The 26,861-nt window shown below is 45.9% G+C and overlaps 1 protein-coding gene across 2 annotated transcripts in view; it reads left to right on the top strand.

The window, feature by feature from the left end:
* The first annotated feature begins 1,649 nt into the window (after window positions 1-1,649).
* The window catches only part of LOC138521152 (zinc finger protein 398-like), a 405,528-nt gene continuing 380,316 nt past the window's right edge, over window positions 1,650-26,861 (top strand). Inside the window, exon 1 of one of the 2 annotated variants that reach the window (XM_069633731.1) lies at window positions 1,650-1,849. In XM_069633731.1, coding sequence (XP_069489832.1) covers window positions 1,826-1,849 — 24 coding nt within the window. In that variant the 5' untranslated portion in view covers window positions 1,650-1,825. The remainder of the gene's footprint in view (window positions 1,850-26,861) is intronic. The other variant, XM_069633730.1, reaches the window with a different exon arrangement.

Genomic DNA, 26,861 nt, shown 5'->3' with positions numbered 1-26,861 from the left:
ACCTCACAACCGACACACTTTTGGAGGGTGTCACTCGCCAAGGAATACGCTCACTCACCTGCCAAGCTCCTAATCTGTCCATGCTGTTAAATGGGCTCTCACCGACCAAAATCAAAGTTGTTGGTTTCCCCCACTCTAAAGACAAAAGGTTGATAGGTATGAGTAGAATGCTGGGGTAGCAGTTGAGCTGGAATGGGTTTGGCAGGGGAGGATATCTGGTGGGACCGAAGTAGGGTTGAGAGGAACTGATCATGGATTGGGATATGTTCTTTGATGAGAACCCTTCAGGTCCTTTCTAAAGTGAAGGACGGAACACTAAACTCACCTTTATTTTTGGTATTACCTCCTGTGTGCTCAGTTTACACTCAGCAGGCCCTATAACCATACATGCCAACCCTACTGATTTAGGTGGGAGACTGCTGATTTTTTTTTTAAGTTTCAAAAATAATACTTAGCATAACTATGACATCACAATAAATTACAAAACATACATTGTTGGCACCACTGGAGCATTCTAAAATGCACAACCCATCAAACAGCACAACATGGAAAGATGCTCAAATTTTAAAAACCTATAATTGTGAATGGTAACACCAAATTCAATTACCCAACTTCACAGAAAATAATCACACACACAGAGCTGCTCTGTAGCAGCAGCCCTGGCAGTACATATGTATTCCTGCCGTGCAGGTTGAACACTGAACAACATGGAGACTGATACCCTCATCAGTCTGATAGGCAGATGCTGTGTGATGATGGTATGCTCTGCCACTTGCCTTCACTTGTAGTTCACACAAGGTCTGTCCTGGTAAGAGAGCAGGGCAGAGTCATGTAGCTGTCAGGTCACTGGATTGATCTGAGCCATCACGCAATTATATCACTTATCCGCCCAATTGCCTTAGAGTCACATGAATTACCTGCCACTGTAAAAAGCAGTAGGATCTGTCACCCAAATCTGTAGGGGGTAGGACTGCTTAAAAAGCATTAGCCTAACTGCCTAAATCAGTAGGGTTGGCAAGTATGTCATTTTTGCAGGGACATTATTACATGGAACCTTAAATTGTTCCATAGACAGGGTGGACAAGGTATTTTTCATATGTATTCCCCTATTGCGGTTCTTTGTTTTTCAATATATCAATCAGTGTTGTGACTTCTGGTGGTGTGCTGGGCTCCTGTGAATGCGAGTTTCTCGGCTAGATAGTTAAGAGAGCACCGAGACCGCTGCGGCTCTGTAGTGGGTGCTGCTCTGTATGAGGTTTATTCACCGCGTTTCCTCGAGTCGAGACGGATTCCGTCTGCCCCCGCCCACCTCACGGGAAACAAGATTCGTTTGAATTGTCACATATTTTTCGTACACGGATAACAGATACGCCGTTTAGTAACTTTTCTTAGAGCGAATAATAACATGTTTTAAACAGAGATTACTTTAAAATGTTTTGGATTTTTTTTAATGGACGTTTTAGTTCCGTTTTATTAGGTTACAATTTAGTGGAATATGTTTTGATTGTTTTTTTTTGTTCGGCTACATTTGCACTGAAAGATAAATGATTAAAAGACGCAGGAAAATCCCCCAAGAGAGTAGATTACATGGTACCGTTGTCAGAGAATAGCATCGTTGCGCGTGTCCCGGTGGCTAGTGTCTCGAGCTCTGGACCTGCGCAGCATGTTAGAAACGCAAGGACCCATAGCTCTGTGTCTGTCAGTTCCTCTGAAGTGGAAGGAGCTGAATGCAAGTGCTTGGTCCTTAATTCTTACCAGCTGCCTGAGGAATAACCGGATTCTGATAATTCACGTGCAAAATAAACTCCTAATCTGAAGCAAAAATATGTCCTGGCGGGACCCGGATAAGGTGAGCAGGGACGAGTCTGTCAAGGGGGACGGTTTTACACACATCTCAACGTATCTGAGTTTCAATGAGGGTCAATGATGGACAAACAAGAACTTCTATGACATGCATGTGAATATGGGCACATTTTGCACGACAAAGCACATATTTGCAGTATCTGTGTATTTTTGTTGTCAAAAGGATGGGGTGTACCCTCCAAACGATTGCTAGTTGATTGTTTGCTGTAGGGATGATCAATGTGCACAAGTCTTGCCACATCTTCACGCAGGCCAAGCTCACCTCCCTGGGGTGTAGACTGCAGACGTTTTTCTGGTCGTAAAAGATTGATATTTTCCATTGTTTTTACTTTCGGCTTTCAAGTACCACTTTACTTTAATAGATACCTTTAGGAAAACAGCTTCCGTCATTTTGTCGTGGAAGTCAAATCAAACTACGTGCATGCTTACACGTTTTGAAAGTAAATGAGTACTATACAAATAGAATAATAACACTCATTATTACTATCATTATTATTCCATGGCAAACTGTGGCATTCAATCTTTTAGTGTTCATACCAGCGGGAGAGAACGCTAACGTAGGTTAATTGACTGGAACCAGTTAGCAAGAGTGAAGGAGAAATAATTCCTGTAAGTGTAGAGCCACATGTCTCCCCAAGCTATGCATGAGTGTGTCATTTGGTCCTGTTTTTTTCTTTGAATTCTGGTACTTGTAGTCATGAGTTTAAAATGAGGGAGAAAACGAAACTACTAGATCCAGAATAAAACGGGACTGGATGAAATGATAAATATCCCATGCAATCCCAAATCGTGGCTTTGTGATATTTTGGAAATGTATATAGTTTTACATTTTTTTTACCATCACCACTATATCTCGTTGCACATCAACAATGCAGGTTAACAGCTTGTGTATGTAACTTCTGAACCTTATACCCTTTACATACGCCCCTTACCCCATATCACCACCATTTCCCACCAGGCCTGCTGCAGTATTCAGTGCAGCGCCCCAAATCACCCTGAACCCCGACCCCATCTTCTCTTCTGCATAATTTATTGTATGGTCTGTTCCTGCCGCCTGGAGTACCCCTGGCGTTTCCCCCTAAAATAGTTTCCTCAGAGATCGCCCAACACTTACACCTTGAACAATCACAGACTACAGAGCTCCACCCCCATGAAAAACCAACCACACAATGCAGTTCTGAGGATCACGGCAAACATCTGCAGGGTTTCATGTCCTGTCCCTGTTTACATGCTAGGCATTGATCTTTAGTGTGAAGTTAGGGAGCGTTGCCTTCCCAGCATTGAGTGGCCCAGCAACCGTGGCGAGCAAGCTGGCCTTGCCATCAAGGTGAGCACTTAGCTGTGAGTGGCCTGCACTTAGCTTGGCATGGAGGGTTGAGCTGCTGCTGGTCCAGCACCAAAGGGAAGGAGGGATTTTTGGAGGATTATGATAGTAAGGAATAAATAGAGCAGGGTGTGGGTCTCGCATCCATAGTCATGGTCGGCTTCAGCAAGAAGTTAGCTGACTTGTGAGGATGGATGGGAGACCCAGAGACAAGGTTCTTGATCTGCAGGAGTTTCCATAAGTGCCCTTCTATCAACGGGGAACAATTAGGGATGTGAGTACCTATCCATTGGGGTTTGTCTGGGATGTGTTCCCAAAGCATGAATGTGTTCCAGTTCAGCTGTATGTCAAATTAGGCATCTGTGTCGCGTTCCAGCAAGGCCTCATTCTGGTATAGCAGGCTGGCAAGGGAAGAATATCGCAGGCCTTCTGTTCCACCAGATAATCCTGGTTTAAAGATTGCATGGGCAGACATTGCTGAAGAAGACCACATCTCCCAGGCGGCTGTGCTGGAGAACCCATGGCCTGAGGATCGGAGCTAAATATTGAACCCCTGGGACAAGAATATCATCCACGAATCTGAAAGGTCCATAAAACCTGGCAGAGGGCTTACAGATATTTATCTCAAGGGGAATGAGCAAGGAGACGATTGTGGGTGTTGTATCTGCTCGAGCGGCACAAACTGTGACAGACGGAAGAGACCACTGCAGTGCTGCATACTTTGAGGAAAGAAACCGAGGTGGCACCTCATGCCATGGACTGCTTTAAATGCTCTTTGACCCTCGTTGACAATGAGAGGGAGCACCAGACCGACAACCAAGCTTCCCTAATACTTCAACAAAGAGCAAGATTAAGGCTGTCCTGGGGGGGGTTGGGGGGGAACCCAATTAGCAGTGAGAATTGAAACCAAATTGATTGGGGAGTGCCTCACAAATCCTTGGGAGAATGGGAAGGCTCAAGCCACAAGGCTTTCCACCTGAAATCCCAAGGCATGGTAAGTAGAGGACCCTGGTCTGTGGCAAAAGAGCGTTACAATATTGGCTGCCTGAAAACGACTCTTGTAAAGGGGGGCCGGCGGGAGAACACATATTAATCCTGAGAAAGCCAAGGTACAACAGGGACACGTTGCAATACTAAGAAATCCAATGTCCAGGAATTACCCTTTGAAAATCCTAAGAAAGCCAAGGTCCAAGAAAGACCTTTTGGGAAATGTGTTGAAGCTTAAGCATAAACCTGATTTAGAGAATCCCTGAATCTAATACCTGGCGGGAGGATGTCTAGGAACTCGGAGGAAGCAGGAAGACTGAGGGGAGACTAGAAAGTGAGCAGGCCCAAGAAAAGGCTTTCCAGAAGGTACTTTTGTTTCGTTTCTGAAAGATTGGTGGTTGTACTCTGAAGACTAGGTTGGAGAACTTTGTATTTGCCCAATATTAAGACACTTGTTTAAAGCATAGGGTGGCATGGTGGCCAATAACTTATAAAAAGTAGGAATTGAGACTTTGCATTGGCCACTTTGTTGGATATTGTTTCTAAAATTGGTTGTCGTGCGGAAGAGACAAGGACTTATAAGTGTAGATTTCTGAACTTATATATTAGAAACTGATTGGTTACATCTACCCTTTTTGGGTTGTTGGATTTACCCTAGTTCCCACAGCCTTTATCCAACTCCTTCCTGAAAGAGTTGCATAACAAAGAAATCTGGAACCACTTAGCTTACATGTCGAGTGTGTCATTACTCTACACTGCCAAAGCCGGACAGTGCCATGTTTGGTTCGCCACCAATTGGCAGAACCAAGAGCGTCTCCAAATTGCTTCATCCAACTAGAGAAATTTGTTTGGACTTTTAATCATGAACTTCATTTAGTCTCGAGCTAAAGTAGTGCACTAAAGACTCCAGAAATCATTAACCACTAAATGAAGAATTGTCGTGCATGCGATATTTAGAAATAGTCACATAAGGATTAAGTGGAAATTGTTGTTGTCTTGAGGGCTTCTATATGGGCAAGATGTGAGATATGTTAACAAGCGGGGAATTGGGAAGCACTTTATTTTCTTAAACAAACTCTTTGTACTTCTCCCGTTTCAACCTTGTCGAACTCCTTTCTCTTCTCACGACCTTTCCTTTCACCTCTCACCCTTCTCACTCACCCCCTTCTCGCTGACCGAGTCTACCAATTCACCAACTTTCTCTTTCCCCCATTTGTCCACTATCGCTCCCTTCACCCTCATTCCTCTTCTTACCCTCCTTCCCCTTTCACCCCCTCCCTTTTGACCCATTTATTAATCTCTCCTTTTTCTCCCCGTTCACTCCCAACTTCCCCCTCACCTCTTTCACAAGTCCCACCTTCCCTACCTTTTGATCCCATATTCTCTTCACCCCATCCCTTTCACTCCCCCCATTGAATCTTACTCCCCTTGCAACCCTCTCTTTCACCCTTTTCACTCCCCTTATATAACACTGCTACTACTGTCACCCTCTCGCTTCCCCCTTGTCACCCTCTCGCTTCCCCCTGTCACCCCCTCTTACCCTTTTCAAATTTCTCCCTTCCCTCTTACCCTCTATCCCCTTTCACCCCAACTTGCTCCCCATTTCACCCATTATCCCCACCCTTTCATGTAATCACTACCACTTTCAGCCCCTCTTCTCTTCCACCCTCCTATCATCTTCCATCCCCCACCCTCGCCCCTTTTAATCCAGTTACTCCCCTTGCCATTCGACTCCCCTCTGTCCTTTCACATGTCCTCTCCTTTCACCCACCCCCCATACACTTCTCCACTATCCTTTCATCTCCCCTTTCCTTTATGATATGATATGTTATGGCATTTCTAACGCGCCTATACACAACTGTTTCAAGGCGGGACGAGGCAAGGTAGAGGGAACAGAGGGAAGAAAGACCACGATTTTACTAGGCCATGTGACATTGGAAACGCACTAGTCCGGGGGAGGGAGGAAAGGGAAACTGCGGGGGAAAGGAGGAGGGGCAGTGCAGTACATAGGATCAACAATAATACATAATTAAATAAATATAACAATAGGTAAAAAGTGTGACCAGCTTGTGGTAAGTGCAGACATCAAGTGCCAAGAGCTAGTGGGGACTGTAGGGATACAGAAACAGCCCCCAAGTGCAGGAGCTGCCTGGGAGGCAGTGCAGATGTGCAGCTGGTGAGGGGGCACCTGGGCCCGAGATCAGAGGGTAGCCAGGTGACCAGTGTGGTTTCAGTCAGGAGTTCAGCAGGGGAGAAGAGGAGAGAAAGCAGAAGCAAAGAGGACATTCTTGAGGTGCTTCCGGAACCGGGGATGGTTTCTCCTCAAGTTTCAGGGAGGCTATTCCAGAGGGAGGCCCCAGCCGAAGAAAGAGATCTATCACCAACTCATTGCTTGGAGAAGTGACTGGCCCAGAGGGAGTTGGAGGCGGATGAGCTAAGCGCTTGAGAAGGAAGATATTTAGGAAGTGAGTGTAGAAGGTATTGAGGCTCCAGTCCCCCGAAGGCCTTGTGGACAATGCAGAGGGTTTTGAACTTAATCCTCGCAGCCACTGGGAGCCAGTGTAGATATTTCAGTGCTGGAGAGATAAGATCCCTGGGCTTGAGGCCAAGGACAAGTCTCACAGTCCTGTTCTGCATGAGTTGCAGAGGGTGGAGAGTAGAAGCAGGCAGATTTTGAAAGAGGCTGTAGCACTAGTGCAGCCTACAGAGAACCAGAGCTTTAGAGACGGTGAGCTTCTGGGGGGAGGAGAGGAAAGGAACAATACCTCTGAGGAGGTGCAGCTTGTAGTGAGACATCAGAGATGTTAGGAGAGAAGGAGAGTGTGGAGTCGAAGATGGCCCCAAGGTTTTTAGCCTCACAAGTGGGAGAAGGAAGAGGACCAAGAGAGGCCGACCAGAGAGCGATAGGAAAGGAGGGAGCAGGTGTGGCGATGAGGAGAATCTGTCTTACTGGCATTAAGGCAGAGACCATTGGCGGCACACCGCTCCTGGATAGCGGACAGGCAATCAGAAATGAGAGATGGAGAAGAGTTGGCGGAAGGGATCCTGAAAATGAGTTGTGTCCTCCGCATAGCACTGAAATTTGGGGCAGAGATCGGCAATGCAGTGGGCAAGAAGTGCCAGGTATTGGTTGAACAACCAGGGAGAGAGGTTACAACCCTGGGAAACACCACAGATAGAGATAGAGGAGAGGAAGGACCCAAGCTGGACCTTGGAGGGTCGATCAGAGAGGAAAGAGGTCAGCCAGGCCAGGGCCTTATGGGTGATACCAAGGTTATTATGTAGACGGTTGAGCAGGATGGCATGGTTGACCTTGTCAAAGGCAGAGGAGAGAGCAAGTAAGATGAGGACACAGGGGGTATTGGAGTCAAGGTTTGAGAGCTGGTCTTCACAGATGTTCAGGAGAGCAGTTTCCGTGCTTCTGGAAGCTCTGAAGCCAGACTGATGGTCATGGAGACAGCCAACCGATTCAGAGTGAAGATTAAGCTGGGAGATGGCCAGCTTTTCCAGGAGTTTGCCCAGGAAAGGACTGATGGAGATTGTGCGGTAGTTTGCAGGGCAGGAGGGGTCGGCTGAGGGTTTCACAAGAAGAGGCTGCACAAGGGAGTCCTTCAGGGGGAAAGGGAAGATTCCAGTGGCGAAGGAGTGGCTGCAGAAGTTAGCCAAAGCAGGAGCCAGGGTGTCAATGTGGTCCTTGATGGTTTTAGAGGAACTGGGGAGAACCTATTTTGACGAGACTTTCATAGATCACACTTGTCTAGAAACCTCATTTGGGGAGAACAGGGGAAAGGCAGAGAAGGAGGGAGGAGGGGTGTCCACAGAAGGGCCAGAGGAAGAGCGGGGAGTAGAGGGAGGAGGAGGAGAGGAAGAGAGAGGACAGGATCTCCTCAGTTTTAGAGATGAAATGAGAAGCCAGGGCCATGCAGAGGGTCTGGGAAGGGACAGGAGAGGTAGAGACTGCAGCAGGATTGGCCAGCTCCTTGCAGATTTTAAAGAGTTTGGCTGAGTTGTTGGATGCTGCAGAGACGCAGGCATGGATGAGGGCTCTCTTCTTGGTGCAGACAGAGAACCGGTATTGCCTTTGGAGCAGGAGTCAGGCCAGTTTGTCAGAGGATGTACAGGAAGCATGCCATTTCCTCTCAGCCACCCTGCACTTGCGTTTAAGGATGATGAGGTCTGAGTCGTACTAGGAGTTGCACTTTATTTTGGGCTTCAAGCGGATCCTCATGACAGGGGCAAGAGCATCAAGAGTATCAGATCTAGCAGAGTGGAGCATAGAAAGGGCTTTGTCAGGGTGTGAGTCTGCCGAAGGGGAAGGGGTGGTGAGAAAGTGGCGGCGAAAGCATCCTTTAGGCATCCCATCTCATTTGTATTCCTTCACCCCATTTTGGATAACTTCCTACGGTCCTAGTGCGTCTGCGTGCTGGATCACTGCTCCTCACATACCTACAGGTGGTTCCTGCCCCCGTCCATACATATAAAGCCGTAGTACCAGAATTGGAGAGAAGTGTTGAGGAGTAGCACAATACAACACTTTTCTGAATCTATGTGTCCTTATGTGAAGAGGGGTGGTTCTGCTAATCCCTTTCTTTTTGCACCTGCGGGCATAACATTGCACTAGTCCTATGGTCCTGGAAGGCCCGATTGCCTGGGTCACAGTCACCATTCTTGTCATGGGATGGGGTGAGGACTCTGTCACCTAGGACATCATCTCGAGTTTGCAGAGTCTGGTCCAAAAGTGTGTCCGTAATGGTACCATTACCATCTGTAGAGCAATGGAAGTTGAAAGATGGCGTTCTGCAAGTTTGTCCATGATGGTACCATATTCGATCATAGTGGGGAGAGGGCGGTCTGACATGACTGATAGTCTAGAGGGGTGGGGGCCTGGGCTTCCCTTGCTACATGTCTGCAGTGACCCTATCGTTCCCTGTGTATGATGGTCTGCTGAATATCCATGCAATGCATCAAAACAATCTGTTTTTATCATGGTCATACCACTTTAACATACAATTCAAACATGTAATGTTGACAAATATACATGTAATATGCATGCAGTGTTTACCCAATAAGGTTCACATAGTGTGCATTACATTTGATTACTGCAGAGCCCTTGACACTAGTCAGTTGCTTTAGAGTTAGATAGTTGGGTTTATACATGTTGCTACTCCACCTTTTACTGCAGTGTCTCTGTGTTTGAGTCCCACGCCATATCTGGTCCTTGTCAGCAACCATATATTCACTGATGTATCAAATCATGAAGCATCCCACACCCAATACATAAAACTGCCAGCTCATCAAAAGATGGTCACCAGGCAGAGAAGTGGTTAAGGATGCAATTCCCATGTTGTTTATCCACAAATGATCGAGATGGAGCAGACAGGGGGCTGAAATAAGAGAAAACGAGGTGAGAAGGGGAGCTGGTTTGACGGGGAAGCAAGTGAGATGCTGGCTGTGTCATAGCCATCATAACCCTCAGAATTGTGGTGACGTTTCAGCAATTAGCACCCGGCACAGGGGAGTCAGCCAATCAGGAGGCAAGGAATGCAGGCTGAATCTCTGGAATAGGACGAAATGTCTGAATAAAAATGACCGACCCCACCAAAAGACCTAAAACACACACCACGAAAAGATCTAACTACCAAAAGTTCGAACTTTTCGTGGTATGTGTTTAGGTGTTTTGGTGGAGTTGGTGTGAAAACATTCTTTTTTAAAAGGCTGCGGGGGACTGGAGGGGTGTCCCCCTTAACACCCTGCTCACTACAGTGAGCGGGGGTTGCAGGGGATACCCCTGCAACTATCCCGACAGAACCAACAAAAAAAACAAAGAAGCAAGAACACACAAAAAACCGGGGGCTGCAGGGGTTTCCCCCGCAACATCCTGCTCACTATACTGTACAGTATAGTGAGCAGGGGTTGCGGGGGACACCCCTGCATGTTTGCATGGGAAATGTACAAACATTTTATGTTCGTGCATTTCCCATGCAAACATTTCCGTCGTGGGAAAATCTGCCGTGGAGATATCACGAAGATCCGAATCTCCTGATGTAAACCCATGTTCTAAGCTGCCGGGTGGCTGCTTTCCCCACCTTCCATGTCCCGTCCCCCCATAAGCCCTCCCTACTTACCTGATTGCGGTGGCAGCAGATGACGCCACAGCTGCTACTGCTTCTGCTCCGTTGTGGCCGCCATGGAAATGGAAGAATGGAGCCATGCCTTCCAGATTCATGGCAGTCGTTTTACTGAAGTATTTTCATTCAATGAGTGGGACGCTGCGAGGCGTCTCACTCATTGAATTAAAATACAATGCTCTCAGGACATCAGGTTACCAGATTGGCAACCCGGGGTGCTAGTAGCATGAAGACCGTCTCTGGTTTGCCGGATCGGGTTTTAACACTTAATTAGTGCCAGCTTTTCAGGGATCCTGATTGACAGTGAAGCAGCCAACATTCTTTAGAGGAACAAGTGAATGGCGGGTGAGCGATGCTGCACAGTCTTTGAGTTTGGATACAAAAGCGTTACTGTTTGTAGAGAACAGCAAGGAATGTGTTGCTCCATTATGGAGTATCTTCCTCTTGACCCGATAAATGTTAGTATAACAAGGGAATCGAACTATTGCGGTTAAGGTGCACTCATACGTTTGCCCATGTAATTAAGACCTGAGAAAACTTCACTTGAAAGTGATTTAATCAACCGACATATATTTCATGGGCCAGTATCTTTGTTCGTTTTGGATAACCACTGTGTTTGCTGTTGGCTACAAGAATCTTTTTTTTAATGAATAACACTATTTTCGAATTGGTGCTTTAGGACCATATTTATCAATATAATCTCTAATTTAAAATGTATCAGACATTCTCTTTGATAATAATTAAGAATTTATTTTGAATAACAGTTCCTTTTAGTAATATTGATAAGCATATTGATAAGCATAATATGAAATTTAAAAACAATCTCATGGTTTCTGCTGCTGACTGATGATTTGGGATCATGTGTTTGTTAAAATGTTTGGTCCTGATTCTTTGTTCTGAGCTATAAATATCTTTTTCATCTCATCTACAGGCCACCTCAGAGCATGCCAGACGTTTTAATTAACTTTTGTGATCTAATCGTAGCCAGCCTGAAACCTAAATCAAAAATACTGATTTTGGGTGATCTCAATCTGGTGTATGACGACACATCAGATTTCCAATTGACATTAGTCAATAAAACACTCTGTGATCTGGTTTTCACACAACATGTTAAGACGCGCACACACGTTAAGGGTAGAATCCTGGACTGGGTTCTTACCCAAACTCATTGCATTACCAATTTGGGGTGTAACCCTTGTCCATGGTATGATCTATATTGGACTGGAGTATGTCTCTTCCACGTTTCCAGAAAAGAAAAGCTGAAAAGATTTGAGTGACGTGCAGGAGCTTGCGCAAACTGACCCACGACACTATGGCCCCTTTTATAGCTGCCACTATCAATAATCTAGACCAGGGGTCCCCAACCTTTTCTACACAATGAGCAACATTTGGATTTCAAATGGAATGGTGAGCAACATCCATTCTTCGACAGAGCATATCGGCACTCACTTGGTGTATAAGCGATTGCAACACAAATTAGAAATGTAATAAAATGTAAGACTGCCAATAGAACTTTTTAATTTGTACTACTTAACAGTTATGTAGAACACTTGCCATTCTAGTGAAGTAAATCTGCAAGGCCTTTCTATCTATCTATCTATCTATCTATCTATCTATCTATCTATCTATCTATCTATCTATCTATCTATCTATCTATCTATCTATCTATCTATCTATCTATCTGTTTGTCAGAGCGCTCACAAAGGCAGACCATATAGCACACAGAAAATCTACAACTCGGATCTAATATCCTAGGCAAGAGACAGAATAAACTGTTAGTTCTCTAAGCTGCTCCTTCATTGAACAATCGGGTCTTAAGTTGTTTTTTTTTTTTAATTTTTTTTTATAAAGTATTTTATTATTATTATTATAGTACAATAATCGCAAAAAACAACCAAAGCAAATCAACATAAAGACAGTCATGGTCATTCATAATCAACAGAGGTAGTATACATATCATCAGAGGTCGAACAGCTTTCTCAGTACATATATTAGCGTGTAGTACAAAATACCCAGTGCCCGCTCCCCAGCATGTAAGAGGGATTCTCGGGTCACTTCTTCTTCCCATCTATCCCTTATTTTCGAGGCTTTGTTGGGACAGCCTCGTGCTAAGTAGATCCTACGCTCCATCATAGCGCATGTGTCCATATCCGATTTCCATTGGTCCAGTGTCGGGGAATCAGGGGCTCCCCATTTCTGTGCTATATTACGCTTAATGAGTCCCATCGCCGTATACAGGAGCAATCTCTCCCACTTGTTAGCCTCGATTTCATCAGGCACACCCAGGAGTAAGGCCTTTGGGTCCAGTGGTATGGTACGGGTCAGAACTCGGGAGAGTTCACTACAGCATGCATTCCAAAAGGTTTGTATCCGGGACATGCCCACAAGATGTGAATGAAGGTTCCCTCCTCCTCCCCGCATCGCAGACAATTCGGGTTTGGGGCCCGTTTCCAGCCGTATAGGCGCGTCCTAGGGTAATATACCCGGTGCAGTATTTGCAGCTGCACAAGTCGAAGCCTAGAGGAAAAAGCGATTTCCCGGGGATGCACGAGGACTTGTATCCAGTCCTCTGGATCTATTTCCCCCACATCCGCTTCCCATTTCGCCTTTAGCTCATTCAGTTCAGGGGTGGCAAAGGAAGATATGGCATTGTAGAGGATGGAAGTGCATTTGGTGGGAATATATGCCAGCAGGATGTTACGCTCTATAGGGGTGTACTCCGGTACCAATGTGTCTGCTGTTAAGTAGGGTCTTAAGGCGTTGGCCAGGCGTATGTAATGATATCGTTCCGTGTTTGGGATCTGAAATTGTAGTTGCAGGTCGTCAAATGAGGTCAATCTCCCATCTGTGAGCATATCCCCAACTCTAGTGACCCCCGCTCTCACCCATTTGGGCCATGGCTCAAATTTCCTGATTTCAGCTAGGTTATTATTTTGCCAGAGGGGTTTTGCGGTAGTAACTTTGTTTTGCCACCCAATGAATCGGTGTGCCTGTCTCCATATCATAATAAGGTGTGTTGTGGTTGTGGGTGGGGAGTTCTCGGAAGGGGTTGATAGAGGAGGGACAGCGGATCTGTGTTCTGTATAGTGGCTATCTCAGCGCGTATGTGAGGTAAGTCTCGATTTCCATGAAGAAGATCATTAACTACTGCCAGTTGTGATGCCCAATAGTAAGTTTGGAGACGGGGAACTCCTATTCCTCCCTCCCAGCTTGATCTCTGGAGTGTGGTTAACGCGATTCGTGGCTGGCCTCCTCCCCCATATGAGATCTCTGAGAAGTGTCTCCACTTGGTGAAATTCTAGGTATGGGATTTTGAGTGGGGCATTCTGAAGGATGTAAAGGAATCTGGGAAGGGTCATGATTTTAAAGAGTGACGCTCTTCCCATAAGTGTCAGGGGGAGGAGTTTCCAGATGGTGTTCTATATAACTTGTCAAGTCCCCGGATATCCATATTCCCAGATATCGAAAGCCCTGTCTTTCCACTCGGTACGGGCACTCCTGGGGGATTGCCCGCTCTCCACCCCTTACAGGAAAGAAATTTATCCCAGTTGATTCTGAGTCCACTAAATTCACCAAAGCGGATGAGCAGTTGTGTTACAATAGGGGAGGACCTTGGCAGGTCTCCCAGTTATAAAAGGAGATCATCTGCGTAGAGAGATGTATGATCATCATATCCCTCTGGCCATCTAAAGCCTGTCCAGGCCGTATTTTGGCGAAGCCAAAGCACCAGTTCTTCGATTGCAAGGGTAAACAGGGGGGAGAGCGGGCATCCCTGCCGTGTACCCCGACCCAGAGGGAAGGACCTGGAGGACCATCCGTTTACTTTCACTTCAGCTTGGATGTTAGTATAAAGTAACTTCACCCATCCCAGAAAGGCTTCTCTGAATCCCATACGGTGCATGATCTCCCAGAGGCTGTCCTATCGAATGGAATCGAACGCCTTTTCGAAATCGATTGCCAACAGGGCCAAAGGTCCGTCTATAATCGGGATCTCTCCAATGCCAGATGGAGACGGCGTAGATTCATCCGAGTCGATTTGCAAGGCATAAATCCACATTGGCCCGGGTGGACCTGGGTGGGTGCGACCAGTTGTAATCGGTTCGCTAGCAGTTTAGCAAGGACCTTCGCCTCCCCGTTAATCAGTGATATAGGTCTGTAGGAAGCACATTTATGTGGAGGTTTGTCAGGTTTGGGAATGACCACGATGGTCGCCTTACAGAGATCTGGTGGGAGAGTCCCATGTTCCCGGGCAGCAAGAAACATTCTATGCAGGGGAGCCGCCATTTTGTCTGCCCCTAGCTTTTGCCAGATTTCAACAGGGAATCCATTCGGGCCTGGTGCCTTCCCTGATTGGAGCTGAGATAGCGCCTCTGAAATCTCAGCCTCCGATAAGGCAGAGTCCAATTGGTCCCTCTGTTGCTCAGAGAGAGTCGCAACGTTACTGCGTCTAAGAGGGAGGGGTTTAGCGGGGAGGTTGGGGCTCGATACAAGTCTGCGTAAAATGCTGCGAAGGCCTCAGCAATCCCAGCGTCTGAGTGATAGCTGTCGCCCTGTGGTGTAACTATTTCCCGGACATGGCGCTGTCCCTCGTCCCTTTTCTGCAGCCAGGCGAGCAATTTAGTCGCCTTGTCCCCTAGTTCATACATCCTCGCTTTAGCCTACCAATGGGCCTGCTTAGCGTCCATCGCTCTGTTCCGAAGGCGCTCTTGGGCCCGTTGAAGGGATCGATGAGTCTCGGGCGTGGGATCAGAAATGTGCTTAGTCTCCCAGTTGCTCACTTCCCTCTCGGCCTCTAGTAGTTCCTGGAGCCGGGTGTTTCTTTTATGTGTCGTCCAGGAGAGAATCTCACCCCTGAGCACTGTTTTATATGCCTCCCATAATGTCACAGGGTTATCTACCGATTCCTCATTAATTTCGAAATATTCGGCGGATACTTCCTCTAGGCGATCTATCAGTTCTGGGAACCCTAAATAGTAGCTATTAAGTCTCCACGTTCTGGGGGGGAGGGGACCCTGCATACGTATTTCCACTGAGATTGGTGAGTGGTCCGAGATGACCCGAGGGAGCAATTCTGCGGACATTGCTCTGTGAAGGTCGGTATGTGGTAGAAAGAAATAATCCAATCTGGACATGGAACCGTGGGCACCGGAGTGAAAAGAATATTCCCTATCATCCGGGTGTAACTCCCTCCATACATCTCGGAGCCCAAGAGCAGATGTGAAGTTGGCTAATCTGGTAGGGGTATCTGGGCTACGATTCCGGAGATGGGAACGGTCAGTGTTATTATTCATAGTGTCATTGAAGTCCCCCCCTAGGATGTAAGTATCAGGGTGATGTTTCCCTATAAGGGTGGTGAGGTCATCCAGTAACTCCTGTCCCAGCCCAGGTGGAGAATAGATCGAAGCAATTGCTACAGTTTGACCCTAGATTGTTCCCAAGATGAACACGTATCGGCCCCTGGGGTCCTGTTCTACAGTTTGTTGAGTAAATGGGATGCGTTTGTGTATCAGAATGAGGGTGCCCCTGGAGCCCATTGTGTACCCCGCATGAAAGGCAAGGCAATAATTGGTTCTCTGAAAAAAGGCACAGTTTGATCCGGCCAGGTGGGTTTCTGTTAGGAGGGCCACATCAAGGGAATGTCTGTTTAAAAATTGCCTGATAAGACGCCGTTTAATTCCCGAGCCCATCCCATTCACATTCCAAGTGAGGAATTTCAGAGATTTAGTGTGTCCCATGAGTGATGTACAAATTTGTGCGGAGGACATTAATTACGCATGATGGGGTTTTCCAGGGATAGCGATCAGTGAACGATGGCGGCATAGCTCCCGCCCGTACCAAATGAGCGGGGGTGCCCTGTGGAGTGGTACAGAGCGTCCCCAACCAAGGACAGCGATTTGTTTGACCTATAAGCATGTGACAGTCTTGAAGTAACAAACAAAGTTTTGAACTTTTCCCAACTCACCCCCACCCTATACTCCACCCCAACACGAAGTACCTGTCGCCCAAACATTGCTGAACCTACAACTTAAGGTGTCAGCTCAAAAACCAGACCCTTGGATAGAGTCCAATGAAGCAAGAAAGAGAGAGGGGGCGGAGGGGGAGGAAAAAGGTTTGACCAGGGGAGGGATCAGAGCTTCCCCCCCCCCCCCCGAGTTCCCTCTCTTGCGCCCAATGTCAACATTTTCCATGGTGGACAGATTATGCGTCGGGATCAGAGGCGTGGACCGTGCACGCCCACATGTCAGAGCACTGCTCCTAAGCCCCCCGAGTAAGGGACAACAGTTTGTTCAGTGTTCTTCTTGTTCTGCCGCTGGCTCCAGGATCTCCTGCCCCTCCCGGTTTGGGTTTCTCCTCGGGGAGGCCCGCCTAGGTCCTGGTCAGGGTCTTCCTCTCGGTCTCCTTGGTGTTGCAGTCCAATCGCCTTCTATGTGAGCCTCTGCCCATTTCCAGGCCTCTTGTGGGTCATTGAAGTGAACAGTAGTTCCTTTATGATAGATTTTAAGTTGGGCCGGGAAGAGCAGGCCGTATTTCACATTCAGTTGAGCCAGTTGTCTCTTGAATGGTTCAAACGATTGTCGTGCCCGCTGCACTTCTCGGGTATAGTCCGGGAAGAAGGCGATTCGGGAGCCGTTATGGGTGATCGACCCTTGCGAGCGTGACAGTTGCAGGAGGGTGTCCCTGTCCCGGTAGTTGAGCAGGCGGGCGATGATAGTACGGGGAGGAGCACCCGGGAGTGGTTTGCCGGAAGGCATCCTATGAGCCCTCTCCACTGAAAAGAACTTTGAGAAGGATTGGGCCTCGAAGATGTCCACGAGCCATTGTTCTAGGAACAGTTCCATGCATTGTCCCTCTCCCCCTCCGGCAGGCCCAGGATGCGGACGTTGCTACGGCGGGACCTTCCCTCTCCATCATCCACTCTTGATTCAAGGGTTTTTAAGCGGCTTAAGGCTTGGGACAGTTGACGATTAATCCCGCCAATGTTGTTTTCCACTTCAGAGATGCGGTGTTCCGCCTCTCCTGTTCTGGAAGTCAGCTTCTGCAAATCGTGGCGCCGGAAGGAGACATCCGCTGCAATACTGTCTATTTTGGTCTCCATGGAGGATCGGGAGTTGGCGATGGCCGCCATTACGTCATGTAAGGAGAGAGAGCTGTCCCCCGTGGGGGAGTTTGGTCGTGTTGCTAGGCCCGCCGGGGCCGGGGTAGTAGCGACGGCAAACTGGTCTATACTGCTCTGTGTGGATGGTTTCTTCTGCCTGTCCTTCCCCATATTTCCAGGTGCCGTGGAGCGTCTGGCACAATGGGTCGAGTGGTATTGTTTGTGCGCAGTTAGAGTAAACGTTCCTCCCAGGTGTGTGATGTTGCAGCCCTGTAACGGGTCAGATGGAGAGCCGTGGGTCCCCCAGAGCGTCCTCCAGTAGGCTAATATGGCAAAGTACTTTAAGCGCCTGGGGCTCGGTGCCCCTTATTGGGCCTTGACAGAACCTTCACAGAACTCGCGGACCTCCGGCGTTTCTAACAGTTCACCCAAGAAGTGGTGGTCCCCCTTTCGCTTCCGGTGTGTTATGGCTCTCAACAGGCACCAGAATCTGTTATCTGTATGGATCAGGGCGGGGGGGAGAGGACCCACCCACCTCCTGCGCGATCTATTCGCTGCTGTCCTCCGCAGTCCGGGTGCCGGGAGGTACTCGCGGCGTGGTGTCCCAGAGTGAAAACGGCCCAGGAGATAGGAGGTGCCTGCCACCGGGATCGCAGGAGGGCTCCGCTATCCTTCCTCTGCCTCCTCGCAGCTCGGGTCCATCCGGGCGTCCTCTGGATGTCAGCGAGCTCAGCTGGTAAGGAGTCCCAGGCCCCACAACCCCCCGTGCACAGCCTCTCGCCTGCGTGATGAGAAGAGTGGGCGCCCACTGGTGTCCGCCTCCCGCTCCGCTCCACACCTCACCGTGTTAAATCGCCCCACACCTCTAAATCAGGAGGAGAAGGTCTGCCCTCGGGTACCGGCGGCCATCTTGGTCTCGTAGTTCAGACGGTGCTGCCGGCCCTCGGCGAATTGTGGATTTGGCCCGCCGGGTGGGGAGATAGGTGCCCAAACCTCCGTCGATCCTAGCGCACAGCTTCACGGGCTCGGTTGCGATGTTTATATCGCACGAGATCCCCAGGAATCGGGATAAAACTGCAGGATTGTTTTGGCGCTTACGGGAGCTCACTCAGCTCACGTCCGCATCATACCAAAACAGAACTTTTAGCCTCTTAAGTTGTTTCTTAAACACAGTGAGAGACCCACTGTTCTTGAGCGCAAGCAGCAAGGAATTCCAGACCATTGGTGCCCAGAAAGTAAAGTTAGTGCCACCTACTCTTTTAAGGGTTTGACGTGGTTGATACAAATCATGATTATTATTAGAACTGAGGTCTCTTCTAATGGGTGTTTTCTCTATCTTACTGGCAAGATAATTTGGTGCAGTGCCACCTAGGCATTTATAGACCTTAACTGCGCCTTTAAATTTGGTCCTCTGTTCGACCGGGAGCCAATGTAGCTTCCTCCTAGCTAATGAGATCTTAGAGCGTTGACTCAATCCAAAAACAGCCCTGACCGTTCCATTCTGTATAGTTTGCATTTTTGTGATATTAGTCTTGGAACTGCCCATCAATAGACTATTACAATAGTCTAATTTCGAATTAATAATGGCACCGGCGATCACAGCAAGATTTTGTTGAGTCTGATATGGGCACATTTGCCAAAGTAAGTTAGAGTTAAAGGCACAGGTGGATTTTAAATAAGTCGTCTGCCTCTTAAATGAGAGATGTGAATCCATGTAGACGCCTAACGTTTTTACGTGATCTGATACCATAATATTGTTATTCATTCTAAAATTTCTGTATAGGCCATCCAATTCTTTTAGCTTTTAGGAGGTACCGACTATTAAAAGTTCATTTATTTCTTCGTTAAGTGCTAATGAGTTTGTCGCCATCCATTTTTTGGAAAGCGCAGAACAACTCCTTGTCTCTTTGAGCGTCCTTTTCGTAAATTCCAGACAGCTCAAAGACAAATTGGGTGTCGTCAGCCTAGTTGGTAAAGCGGACACCCAATGCTTACAACATGTTGCACAAGAATTTAAAGAAAATATTAAAGAGCAAAGGGGACAGACAAGACCCCTGGGGGACACCATACGTCAGCAAGCTTTTAAGTGAGATAAAATTCCCTTTTACCACTGCCACCATTCTGGGTCCCAGAAATGATTTAAACCATTTGGCTGCTTTAACTTCATTTGACAGTAAGTGGTTGTTTACAGGAAATGTTAAGGAGCTTGAGTGCTCAGTAGGACTGTTTTAGACTGATGGGACCAATCAAGTTGTTCAAAAATATTGTAGGACTAAATAAACATTACCAGTGACTCCAGGTTCTCGAGCTAAATATTTTTTTAAGAAATGTAGTGCCAATGTTTTGACAGTAAAATTGGTCACAAATGGAAGAATGATTTTCAGGTGTACTTTAGGATTCTGCCCAGGGATTTTCCAGCGTCTTTCGTGGCAAATGGTGCATTCCTAAGCATACAAGACCAGTAATACTGTTTCTCAGTCATTGATTACTGTATTGTGGACTGTTTTTATTCAGGAATGTTCTGCAGTTTTCCATTTCTGATTGAACAGAGAGTGATCACTATCCACCTGAGGTAATTTTCCAATGGCATGGGGTAGGCACCAAGAAGATGTCTGACAGGCAAAGGGGCTGGTTGGCTGTGCTTAAGCTTGACAAGGCGGCTTTGGAAAGACTTACCAATTCACAAGAAATTAAGATATTCTCCTAAAACTGTTAAACAGTACAGAGGCCACAAAGGAAAGTGCCAGTTTGTTTTTTGGTTGAAACTATCCAGCACAGCGCTTTTGGCAAATGGTGTCCCCCAGTTTAGGAGTTCCAGGTTATATAAAAGTTCGATGTAGAATAATCTCAAATAGAAAATGGATTAATGATTTAATGAGTGATGTGTACACGGCTGGCCAGAAGCAGGTTTTAGGGAAGGGCTTAGTAGAGTGGACCACTGCTTCCTTCTGAGAACCATCGTGGAGAAATACGGTAAGGTTAAGGGAGGGAGATTATTTGTGGCTTTTTTCAGATTTGGAGAGACCATCTGATTTGATTGATAGACATATCTTGTGGCAAAAGTTGCATTTTATTGGGTCCCTAGTTGTTTATTAAATATTATCTGAATGTGACATGCAGACATCTCACCGTCTGTCCCATGTGCAAGATGGGGGAATTAAAGGTGAAAAGCAGAGATGTTAGTTGGCACCAATGTATTCCTTTCAGACTTTGGGCCTCATCATGAGCTGGGCGGTATCCCGGCGATATTACTGCCGGGATACGGCCCGGGCTAATAGCGTTACTGCCAAACCCTCCGATCACAGATTTGGCGGTAACGGTAATTCCCCATTGGGTCCCGAAAATTGGAATTTTCCTGGCCCATTTACCCCCAGCTTAGAGCTGGGGGTAAATGCAGCCAAACCTGTGATTTGGCAGACCCTTAAATGCGGCGGTAATAGCGTTACCGCCGCATTTAAGGGTTACCGCCAAACTCGTGATGAGGCTGTTTGACTCTAGTACTTCTCTTAGAAAAGTTAACCCACCCTCTCTGAAGGATACATTTTATAGCACACTTCTTTTTGCTGCTGACACAGCCATTTTGGCTCAACGCTGGCAGGTCTGCAACAGGGCCTGCTATAAACTAATATTTGGGAACTATAGTTTTAAATGAAATATGACCAAATTATGTTGTTCGGGAAAAAGGTGAAACCTTGTAGCTGTTTTTTTTTATTTATGTAGAGATGAGGAGATAGTCTCAAGTTAATTTGAGCCTACTCTTCTCAAAGAGTGGTGCTTGGGTCAAGCATTTTAAGAAGACAGCTGAAAGGGCATCATTAGGTTTTAAAAGGCTTTTCAAAATGTTATTTGAAGCCTGGGTCATTCAGATCTACAAGTGCCTGGAGGTTTATAAGGCAAAGGTATATTCCATGATTTTGTATGGCAGTAAAATCTATGGTGGTTTGAACGGTCATGTCCTGGAGAGGTTGCAAAATAAATTCCTGTGCCAAATAGCAGGTCTCCCTCCAGGTACACCTTGCAGCGCTTTATGAGCTGAATTATTTGTATTCAGTTTGAAGATTTTGGTCAAGTTAAATATTTGTAACTTATTTTTTTAAAGCACATTCAGGATTTTCTGCAAATCATATAGTGAATTTCAGTGTGTGATTGCAGCCTACCCTGATAAAGAAGAATTCTTATACTATGGAGGATTTTAACGCACCGTCCATTTGTATAAGGGGTGGGATATAACCAAATTTGGCACATTAAGTCAACTCAAAATAGCTTTTAAAGCAAGAGCTTGTCTGATGGGGCGAGAGGTACATGTCCAAAATATACCTAAGCTGCCCTCATAGAAGACTGCCAGGTGAAATCTGTGAAATAAGATCCCAGAATGCAGGAGGCCGATGCTGAAAAGTACGTTTAAATTTACCAACCCTCAATAAATGAAGAAGCTGTGCATGAGGAAGCACAAAGTGTGCCTGCAAAATGCGGGTCAATTGAGATTTGGTTCAATTTCTGTTCATTTGTCATTGTTTCAGTGTTTGGCATAAGCGTGGGGATGCATTGAAGCTATGTTTTATATCATTAATTGTAAGAGTCAGGTTTTTATATATAGCTTGAATATATTAAAGCTGCTGTTTTATTTTGGGCTTGTTCGATGTGAAGTTTATAAAAAATATGGTACATGTTTTTAAATGTTGCTAACTTAATGGAGAAATATGATTAAATATTAATTGAGTAATTGGTCATTACATGATGGGCTTTACAGATCACTACACTGCGGCTTTGGAGGTTACCTCCTAAGAATTATGTTGGCATGTAATGGCAAATTGTGTATTTTAAAGCACATGGGGCTTATTACATTGGTGAAAAAGTGGTTAGGAATAAAACATAATTTATTTTTAGGATTTGGAGCCTCTTTTCTCTGTCCAAAAGGAGTTTTACACAAAACTTGGTAGCAAACATTGGCCAAAACATTGAGCATTGGACGACCACTCCAGAGAGGTGTGTGGTGGTGTTAACTAGGTTTCTGGATGAATTGTCTTGTTAATTTAAACTTATTAACAGTAACTTAATTGGATTTTAATATATGGCAAATTAATTATGAAAAATGTGGCGTGCATTTCCCTTATCTGCCTATTATCCGCATGCCAGATGGACAGAGTATCAAACGGGGACCATTTTTCCACTAAGAAACTATTTAATAATAAAAGGAGGTGACACTAAAAGTAATATTTCAGATAACTTTAGTGCATGGTGGAATCAAACGCAAACACTTGTACAAAAAGCAGGGCCTTCACAAATTATTTAATAAAGGGAAGTTGAGCATGCATGCCAGTTATATGTCGAATATCCTCCTACTAACTGTGCAAAGGAACATAATATGATAATTTTCTCCAGGACACAAACATGGGAACATGGTTCAATTATTGTGTTCATTAACACATTTGGCAGCTTGGCAAAATATCTGAAGATGACAGTGTTTTAACAATGATAATACTATAACAAGTAACGGCATGTACTGAACAATAATGTGCATAGTGGCAACAAACTCAAATCTTGCATCTACATTGCAGGCTCATTTGCCAACATTCTCGCACAGTCCAGGACTCTATCCTGGCTATACTACTACTGAGGTCTCATCCCTTAAGCACCTGAACACCATGGCTCAGATCAACTGGCGAGCAACAATTTAAGGCTCCGCGAGCAACATGTTGCTCCCGAGCTACACGTTGGGGATTACTGATCTAGACTATTTTAAAACCGCTGAAGAGCTGACTAAGGCTTATGGTGATACTCGTGAAAGAGCCACCAATCACATGGCTCCTTTGAAAACACGCCTGTCTAAAGATAGGCCAAACAAAAAATGGTTTCCCCCTCGATATTCATTCCCTATGCACTGCCAAATTCAGGGTGCTGAAACAATGGGTAAAAAACCCACCTGGAAGAAGATGATAAAACCCTCTATCCCGGTGCGACAAAAATATATAAAAAGGCTATTTTGTATGCCAAGAAATGTTACAACGATAAAAGACTCTCTGGAGCAACCTCCAGTTCAGGTGAACTATTGAAGACTCTCAAGGAAATGGAGGATCCTTGCAAAATAGAGAACATACAAAAAAAATCTAGCACCCAGAACTAAATCTGGTGTCGATGCTAATGTGACCTTGCCACCGGTACGCTCCAATCCGGACTCTGTCGAATTTGAGTTTCAGCTCATATCGGATCAATACCTTTGTAAGATACTCAGTCAACTAAAACCAACTAACTGGAAGGGGGATGCCTGTCCCGCCACAATAGTTAAAGAATGTGGCAACCAACCTGTCCCTCTCATCACCAAATTTATAAATCTCTCTTTTAAAGAGAGTGTTGTCCCGATTGGCATCAAAAAAGCCTGGATTTCCTCACTTATAAAGAAACCCACTCTTGACCAGAACGTGCCGGGTAACTGCCGGCCTATTATGAATGTGGCATATTTACTGAAGATTCTGGACAAAGTGGCACAGCTACAGATTGAGGAGTTCCTACTTAAACATACGATTCTTGGGCCAAAGCAATCAGGTTTTCGACGAGGTTACAGTACTGAGTCAACTCTTCTTGACCTAAACTCAGCTCTGCTGGTGCTAATAGATCTATCCGGAGCATTTGATCTTGTGAATCTCTCCATCCTTGCGGACAGACTATGCAGCACATTTTTCCACTGCAGCAGTAAATTGGGTTCAATAATTTCTATCCGACCGTACTGCAAGAGTTTTCTTTTAGGACTCACTGGCAGAGGAGTTCCGGGTCTCCTGTGGCGTGCCGCAGTGCTCCTGTATATCGCCAATGCTATTTAATATCTTCATGCTCCCATTGTTTCACAACTGGATGCAGCAGATATCATTTATGCTAATAACGCTGCTGATACTCAGTGCCTTATGCCACTGTCAGGTGACTACATCAATGATTCCACGGCCCTGAATTGTATCTATGGGAGCATACAAGCATAGATTCAGGTGAACAGACTAGCACTTTACGACTCGAAGACTGAACTGATGGTTGTGGGTACAGCTCCCCAACTGCGGAAAATTGGTCAAGAATATTGCCAGTTCAATATAGCCAGATGTCCGATTAAAACTCAAGCTAAAGTCAAGACTTTGGGAGTCACTCTTGATCAAAACATGTCAATGAAGGCACATGTGAGCAGCTAGTCTCCTGTTCCTTCTCCTACCATAAAATATTAGCCCAGCTTTGCTCCTTTTGGAGCATTACCAACTGCGCCATGATTGCCCGTGCCATCATAGGGGCCAAGCTTGACTATTGTGCAAGCCTTCTGCTGGGGGTAACCAAAGGGATACTTTTCCGACTACAGGTGGTTCTGAATAATGCTGTGCGCATTGTAAGGGGAGTGGGCAGGACAGACCAAGTTTCCTTAGCCAGAAGGGCTTTGTACTGACTGCCAGTTAATAGTTGTGCCCTGTTCCGTGTCCATTGCATAACACATCAATGCCTTAATGGCTTGAGCCCAGAATATCTAGCCAATCATCTTCGTTGGTTGCCTGCACACAGGATATTGCGTTCTAACAACACCTCTATTCTGGTGACGCGATGCTCTCAACACTCCTGTGTGACAAGAGGGTACTTTCCACATGCAGCCCCGAGTCTCTGGAATGAGCTTCCCCTCCATCTGTGAACTTGCGCATCCTCCTGTCTTCAAGAAGCAGCTGAAGACAGCATTTTTTTTGCTGAGTCCCCTATAAACTAGAAGTCTCCCAGCCACCATCTCCTTTTTGTTTTCTTTTTTCTCTCCTTCCTGTCTGTATATATGTATGTCCTGTTTACTGTCCCAATGCCCATGGGTTTTGTCTGTGTTCTATATAAATAAAATAAATAAATACATTTCCCCATTAGCCTAATAATACGCTTCCTGAACCTGTTTAGTTGCTATCAATGTGTATTGGGATGATCAGAGTCTTTTTAGATAGTGTTGGATTGTACAGAATGATTTGCAAAGAAAACGGATAACACAGACGGCACTCGGATGAAAAATTGTGTTGGTGGTTTTCACAAGCATGATGGGTAACAATTTGGTTAATTGAATTCAGAGAAGAAGTTACTTGTATGCTGATTGATTGGAGCCATACAGTCTCCTTTTTCTCACTAATAAGTCTTAACATATCTGAAAGCTAATATGGTTATTTCCACACCCGCTGAATATATGTAATATGTCCAGTGAAAAAACATTATAGTTAAGACAGAGTTAATGCAAGAAAACCCATGACATTCGGCGGGTGTGGGAAGTGACAACAATCCTCAAAATTGTTCCACCCTGTAAACGTCACCTCTGATGTGATCTTTGAACAGCTTGCTCAGGGCTCGAAATTTGCACTTACCACTGACTAGTGTAATCGACTCTTGGCGAGTACGAAATGGTGTGCTAAGTGCATGTGATGAACTGAGGGGGCAAGTGACTGTTTATGCCTGGCTAGTAGCTTCAAACTGGAAATGTTGTCCCCTTTCCTTATTGACCCCTGCTGTGATATCATGTATGTGCTCATGGGCTGGCTAGTGGGGTCGACTCAGCATTATTAATCTTCTCCTCACTTCCCACACCGGCTGAATTTCATGTTTATTGTTGTAATAAATAAATCTATCTTAACGCTGTCTCAACTAAAGTTTTTTCCAATGAATTTTTAAGGGTTTGTAATGCTGTATCTTATCCAGTACCCACTAGCCATGGCTTTGGCTGTGGTCACTGTCCACTGTACAACAGTCATGTTAAAAGACCAAGGTCCATTGGCCATGGCCCTATTCCTCACTAGTAAATAACGAGGTCCCACTGTGTTTTACCCCAGAGATTTAGCATTGAAATCTAACCTCAATCACTGTGGCACAGCTGCATTGCTGCTGGAATCGGTCCTGTGCAAACAAAGCGTGTGGCAGGAATCATTTATGCAGAAATGCAACGTTTTCTGATTGGCAGGGTAATGCACAAACACACAAAAATTGAAATATCTTCACCATCCCCATTGCTATCCTACATGTGCACCCCTCCTCCTTTTTGTAGGTCCCACCCCCCCACTGTGTAATGCCCTCCTCACTCTTCCCGATTATCCTCTTTCCCCAGCGGTTTCCTGTGATGCATGTTTATTATGATCAGATCTTGCTATGTTCCTGCGGAAATCCAGCAGAATTGCTTTGAGTTTTCCACATTAAGAATAAAACACTTTGACTCCAAACTGGTTCTCCAGACCTGCACGAAGTACCCAACCAGCCACTTGGTCCGATTTCACAGACCCCTCCCCCCCCCTACAACCCATACCCTAATTTTAAACCACCTCTTTCCCTCCTCCAAATGTCACTTTGAGCACTTTTCTTTTTTGCCTTCATGCAGAATTACAGGTAGAACCACTTGCATCGGGCCAAAAAAAAAGCTTTCAATTTCTGAAAAGTCTCAGTACTGCATTGCACTATCGGAGATCTCTAGATATATACACTTTCT

The sequence above is a fragment of the Ambystoma mexicanum genome, chromosome 13 (genome assembly GCF_040938575.1).
Source record: "Ambystoma mexicanum isolate Mex_15411 chromosome 13, UKY_AmexF1_1, whole genome shotgun sequence".
Classification (NCBI taxonomy): Eukaryota; Metazoa; Chordata; class Amphibia; order Caudata; family Ambystomatidae; genus Ambystoma; species Ambystoma mexicanum.
This window is presented reverse-complemented; position numbering and strand designations above follow the sequence as displayed.